The sequence below is a fragment of the Exophiala oligosperma genome (genome assembly GCF_000835515.1).
Source record: "Exophiala oligosperma strain CBS 72588 unplaced genomic scaffold supercont1.6, whole genome shotgun sequence".
Classification (NCBI taxonomy): Eukaryota; Fungi; Ascomycota; class Eurotiomycetes; order Chaetothyriales; family Herpotrichiellaceae; genus Exophiala; species Exophiala oligosperma.
Genome location: NW_015622823.1, coordinates 1,455,673 through 1,462,149, shown reverse-complemented (window position 1 = coordinate 1,462,149; position 6,477 = coordinate 1,455,673). Strand labels below are relative to the sequence as shown.

The 6,477-nt window shown below is 51.1% G+C and overlaps 1 protein-coding gene across 1 annotated transcript; it reads left to right on the top strand.

Moving 5' to 3' along the window:
* The first annotated feature begins 4,471 nt into the window (after positions 1-4,471).
* On the top strand, positions 4,472-6,158 carry PV06_06967 (uncharacterized protein). Its single transcript, XM_016408141.1, has 2 exons — positions 4,472-4,788; positions 4,848-6,158. Exons 1-2 carry the CDS (start codon positions 4,503-4,505, stop codon positions 6,131-6,133), a joined length of 1,572 nt encoding a protein of 523 aa, XP_016261621.1. The 5' UTR covers positions 4,472-4,502; the 3' UTR covers positions 6,134-6,158.
* Positions 6,159-6,477: the final 319 nt, after the last annotated feature.

Here is a 6,477-nt window from a genome sequence, read left to right as displayed (position 1 = left end):
ATTATGTCCCAAACTTACTATATAATTTGTCAAACTCTTTGACAACTGCGGCAGGGATGTTTGCAGATTCGGCAAAAGCCAACTCGTTTTGGCTTCGGGGAACTGTGCGCTTCTCCTGAAACTGTACTTGTGCCTTTATGCATGCTACCGCGGGAACGATCAAACTCAGCGCCTGCAGGCGGACGGTTGGGCCGGAAGACAAGGACTGAGATAGCCGGATCGCACTGGCAGCAGCAAGGTTGCCTCCAGCTGAACCTCCCCAAAGCCCAAGTCGATCTGGATCGATGTTGAAGTTACCAACATCCGTCGCCATCTATATAAGCCCCGATTGTGTCAGCGGGAGAAGCGGAGTTGTGTCATGAAATTGCACTGAAGAGAACAACCTACCCATTTCAACGCGTCACAGCAATCATTCAATGGCTTGGGATAGGGATTCTCAGGGGCCAGTCGATAGTCAACACCAACCACGATGGCTCGCAGCTCTGATGCCATGACAATGGCAAACACTGGAGAACATGATAAGCACCCCTATGGAGAGCAAAGTTTAGTGTAAGTTTGGGGCAGTCGACTCACTGTCATCGCATTGAGGCATGCCATGGATCCAACCACCTCCGTGCAAGAAGGCGACTGCAGGCATCGATTTTGAGGCGCATGATTCTCGCTCTGTGCTCGTGTCGCGAGGGACATATAATCTCAAGTCAAAGTGGTCTCCAGAGCCGTCTGAGCAGGGGAGCGAGACTGTCTGGATGTCTACAGGTACCTCCGGCCGACGTCGCTTGATGTCAATTGGGGAGCGGAATTCGACCAGCGCAGGAGCAAGAAGTACGTTCTTGATCCAATCGCGCATTGTGTCCACATCAGTCTCCGCTGGAGCGGATATAAGCTCTTTGGGCAATTTTAGAGCTTCCTAATACACCAAATTTGTCAGCTCATCTGCAGACCAGCCCTACAGGCTTAACAATCATCAGATTGGTTCTCACCTCGAGAAAATTGAGATCTGGCTTTTCGAGTTCATTTGTGGCATCAAAATTCATCATGAACAGTCCGGCCACCGTGCGTAAAGCGTCCTCGTTGGCGACACCATTATCGGCACTCTCTCCAAGCACTCTGTTATCGCGCTGTATCTCGGTTGGTGGCTGAGAAACAGAAACTTGGGCCATTGTGATCAACCAAAAGATCAGTCAATACGTTGAATGTATCGACTTCTCCCCAACTTTGGCAGCCTGTCTTTATATAGTGTCAGCACCCGGAACCTCGGGCAGTGGGCGTGCCGGTGCTGTCCCTCGATGGTCGAAGAGTTGACAGTATGCGACATCGGCCTCAAGGCAGATGCAAACATGATCCCAACGCAGATGAGAAGAAGATCAGCCTGCACGAATGGAGGCATGTTCTGAACACGGTAATTCCCCATGCGGTTAAATCGCCCATTCCAGACCCGAGGCTATTCGGACGGGTTGAATACCAACAGCCCCAGATTCGTGGAGAGTCCCCACAAACCTGTGGTACCCGCTTTCTACTCGTACACTGAACGCAGACGGCTCGCACTTGATTTGGCATCAAAGTTTGCACAGTGCTAGTGAAGAAGAACTCATCTGTCCAAAGAGAAGATGACCCGCCCATCCCCTCAAGCGGATATCCCCAATGGGAAGTGACATTCACGGAAATCATTGAATTGTCAGGGTATAAGATCAGAACAAAGCCCCTACCACCACACAAGCGATCCCTGGAACAAGACTGATTAATCTCACTAATTCTTCGACCGTCTGTTTCTGGATCTGCAACATCCTCATCAACATGGCTTCCGAAGAGGTGGAAAATGTCACCCAACATGATGCTGTAGAAGGCGGTCCTGCAGACTTACACGACATGGTTCACCACCCGAAAGGCTGGATGAACTGGCGCGTTGTGATGAATAGTGAGTTTGCACAGAGCCTCTAGGCTGCGCTGCGTCTGCTTTGACCAAGATATAGAATTGACAATTTTGCAGTGATTATTGTCGGCCTCGGCCTCTGTCTCTGGGGATTTGATAACAGCAGCACCGGTCCTATCCTGGCTCTACCGTTATTTGTTCTCAAGTTTCAAGGTTACGGGCCTGCCTTCACTGTGAGTATTTAGTATCACCGTGCAGATCGTCTGTCATCGGAAGTCAGCACTACTTACGGTTCACGCACTTACTGACTGTTTCACCCAGGCCAAGAATCTGGATCTGCTCGTCCCTGTCCCAATTGTGGGTGCTGCTTTGGGGACAGTCGCCTCAGCACCACTCATGAACAAGCTGGGGAGAAAGCGGGCAATGGTACTGGCATATTTCCTCGGAGCTGCCCCGGGCTCGTTCCTCTCCATGTTCGCGCCAAACATGGCAGCTCAGATTGTAGGCCGATTCTGGACCAGTGAGTAATCAATCGAGCGGAGAAGCGAACATGAAAGCAGAATCTAACATTGTCATCCCAGATCTCGGGGTGAGCGTCCTCACCACGGCCGCTCCTTTGTACTTAACTGAGCTGGCTCCCGCACATTTCCGAGCACGAGCAGTTGGGTTTTGCGTTGCTGGAGTAGCTGCAGTAGGAGTCATCTCGACCACGATCATCTGGAAGACGGCAACCATTGCCGATAATCTCCAATGGAAGATCCCGATCGCTTTACAAGCCGCCATTCCCGTCGCGCTAGGTTTTCTCACCCTTCTGTGTACAGAATCGCCGTTGTGGTATTTGCAGCATGACCAGCTTGAACGGGCCAAGTCAGCCCTCTTGTCCATACGAAACGCAAACGTGGAGGTTGTTGAGGTAGAACTGGCCACGATGCAGGCCGCAGCCCTGGCCGAGGCAGAGCGAGCGCGACAAGCCGACGTCCATTTCTGGGACATCCTGAAGCCCAGGCATATTCAGCGCACTCTATCTGCCGGAGCACTCCTTTGCTTGGGTCAGGTCTGTGGTCAGATACTCATCATGACCTATTCGACTGTTATCCTGGTTCAGAGCGGAGTGGCTGATCCTTTCAAGATCACCATCCTCATTACGTGCCTACAGTTCTTAGGCACCATCATCGGACCAGTGCTAGTTGACAAAGTCGGGCGACGACCGGTGGCACTGGTCGGCTTCAGCATTCTTTTCATCCTGAACATGGCTGCCGGCGGTCTCGCCGCTAGTGGGCTCACCACCAAGACTCAGCAACTCGGCCTCGCCGCCGTCTTTATCATCTTTGGTTTCTTCAATTCCGCGTGCGGCCAGACACTGTGAGTATCCATATCTGAACTAATGAGATGATCAAAGTAGGTTAACAATTGTTGTGCAGGTCATTTATCCTCCCGACTGAGATATCGACCCCGTCGCTGCGAGAGCCCACCATGGCTTGGGCGGTGTTTTGGTCCTACACCACCGCCATCATCACCACCTTTGCAGTGCCACAGATCACGGCCGCCGACGCCGGCAATCTGGGCGCAAAGGCCGCTTTCGTGTTTGGAGGCTGTGTCTTCATCACTGTGACCTGGGCGTACTTCTTCGTCCCCGAGACAAGGGCCCGGACCGCCGCCGAGATCGACGAGATGTACGACATCGGTTTGCCCATGAGACACTGGAGGAACCACAAGTGTCAGACAGGGAGCTACATGTTGAACACTGGCATTGGAGGCAAGGATGTCGAGGTCAAGGAACCTTGAATGGCTTGCCCAGGCCTGGGAGGGTGGGAAGTCTGCTACAGTTCAGCCAGTACCTAATCCTAGATTACTCAGATGACTCCCTGGGACGGAGATAACACGACATGTGCTCTTGGCTCCGATAGTCGCTGCTCAATTTTCATCAGAGCATAGAAAGTCGAGACTGTAGTCACAGGCTGAATCATAAAGCGACAATTTGGTGACAGAAGGAATTATTCCAACTCCTTCGAGTCTCGAGAAAAGATACTAGCGCCGATGCTGGAAAGCCAAGTGTGAGGTTATTTCATCGATTCTTGACAAAGGTACAGTCATAAGAAGCGCACGGGATTCGGTCCGATGTGTGCCCCTCTCTACCTCAACGGAGCGAAATCCTTACTTGGTTCTTGTCACGAAAAGCGAAAGGACTGAGAAGACAACAACATCTCAGACTTCTAAAGTACTCCATACTGGCGGTCCTTAGTCACCCCCTTGTGACGCTCGGCCCCTAGACGCGGATCGTTCTTGGCCTGCCGCGGCCCGAAGCTCTCCTTAGGGCCACCTACGGAGGACGTCGCTGGCTTAAGCCTCCTCAGGCTGAGCAATCTGACTTGAATTCTCTTGTTCTTTCTCCATTTACACACAAATAGGTCGTTTGCCTTAATTTATATTCGTCCATTGGGTCAGTGGGGGATGTGCAGCTGATCAGGCTGGGACTTTCATGTAGTCATCTGAGCCACATTGCCGTGGGCGCCTGGCTCCTTTTGGTCAGGGGTGTCGTTCTGGGTGGGACGCCTGACGATCATTGCCTCGCAGCCTGATCTGAAGAGACCAACATTCGACCTCCTCACTTAAACATCCTCAGGCTCAACTCATGAGTCGACCTTTAGATCTCGAAGATGATCCATATATCGACGGGATGCCACACAAACGAATAATTGTCTGTTGTGATGGTACTTGGAACAACAGCGACGGTGCAGATCAAGTGCCGACTAATGTCGCAAAACTAGCACGATGCATACATCCGGAAGCTGAGGTGACACACAATGGCGAGAAGATCGAGATCAAACAAGTCGTCTACTATCAACATGGCATTGGTTCGGTAGCTGGGTGGCTTTTTGGGAGCCTCGAGAACGCAATCGAAGGTGCTACAGGCAGAGGTACGACCACAATCTCCCCGAGCTCATATGTGGTAACATTATTAAGCTGGACTATTTAGGCATTCGCGAGAATATCATGCAAGCATATCAATTCATTTGTCTAAACTATCAACATGGAGACGGAATATTTCTGTTTGGGTTCTCTCGGGGTGCTTTTACAGCTCGAAGCATCGCCCATCTCATATGGATGATGGGTCTACTGACACACAAGGGATTGATACATCTCGGCTCCGTTTTCGAGCAATGGGAAAAGCAGAACGAAAAGGAGAAGTCCCACGGCTCTCTTGAGAACGATAAAGAAGTCAACGACTATTTCAGAGATCTATTGCACAAAGAGTGGACGCGGCCACAGATTCCCATCAAAGTCTGCGGAGTCTGGGATACTGTGGGATCTTTGGGTCTCCCGAGGCCATTCTTCCTTCCGCAACCAGTGGGCAAGAAGTTGGCATTCGTCAACACCAAAGTCCTTCCCAATGTCGAATATGCCTACCAGGCTCTTGCCTTAGACGAGCGTCGAAGACAATTCAAGCCCACGCTATGGGAGAAACCTGATGGCCAAGTGAACCCTCGTGTTCTCAAGCAATGTTGGTTTCCAGGCAGCCATTCAGACGTCGGAGGCGGTCTCAAGGACGACGCTGCAGCTCGAGTCCCTCTGGCCTGGATGCTGAGCCAGCTGGATGGACTTCTCAATTTCGATCCACTTGCCGTTGGGCAATTCATGAGAGGGAGAGGTGCGTCGCCGAGTTTTGTTGGCCGCATCCACAACTCGATGCGAGGGATTTTCGTGCTCGGCGGCGAATATACTAGGATTCCCGGCACCTTCACGTCCACCAATCCGGTCACACGAGAACCAACGGCAAAGCGTCTGCAAAACACGTTCGAATCAATTCACTGGACCGCTCGAGAACGAATGACCAAGAACATTGACGACTACAGCAAGGCTGGTCTCGTCGATTTCACCATGAAAGCTGTGGTGACGGAGCCAAACAGTCCGGTTGTTCATGACGCTGAAGACACGAAACACCTGCCGTTACCTCAAGGACCTGGAAGACAAGTGGCCGTCCAGTGGGTGAGTTGGAAACACCGTGTCTCGGTAATGGAAGATGAGATGCGGAGTTTCGAACAGAAAATCCTGCAACTCTGGGACATGCAAGAGCTTTACGCAATGACCGTGAAGCGAGGCAGCCGTGAGAAGGTTAATGGGAGAGACCAGGCATCGGATAAGGCAATTGAACGCCTGCAATCGTTGTTTCAAGCTCGGAAAAGCAGTACCTATGATGTCTTGAGCAGTGACAACACACACATTCCCACTGTGGAACCTTCTCCCCGAAGAGAAACCGCATGATGTTTGGGAGTGAATTATTTCCACCATATAAGCCTTTTTTCAGGTAATACTACATAAAAGCATGTAATGTGCCACTTTTCCTTGATTGCAGAGAAAACCAAGATGCCCGCTTGTCTTCTTCTTTGAGTCATCCTAGTTATTCATGACCCACTTTCTAAACTTCACCTCGTGGCTGCAACCAACTGATATTCGAGTTGCCTGTTTCAACTAGGCACCGATGTCTATACAAGCACAACGAAATTCAATTCTAGTGATCTTGCCTGCTCAAAATCTGAGCTGGTGTGGAATTGTATATATACCCTCTGATCCCCTGCCATCTGGCTACTTCTGCCACCTTGGATGTT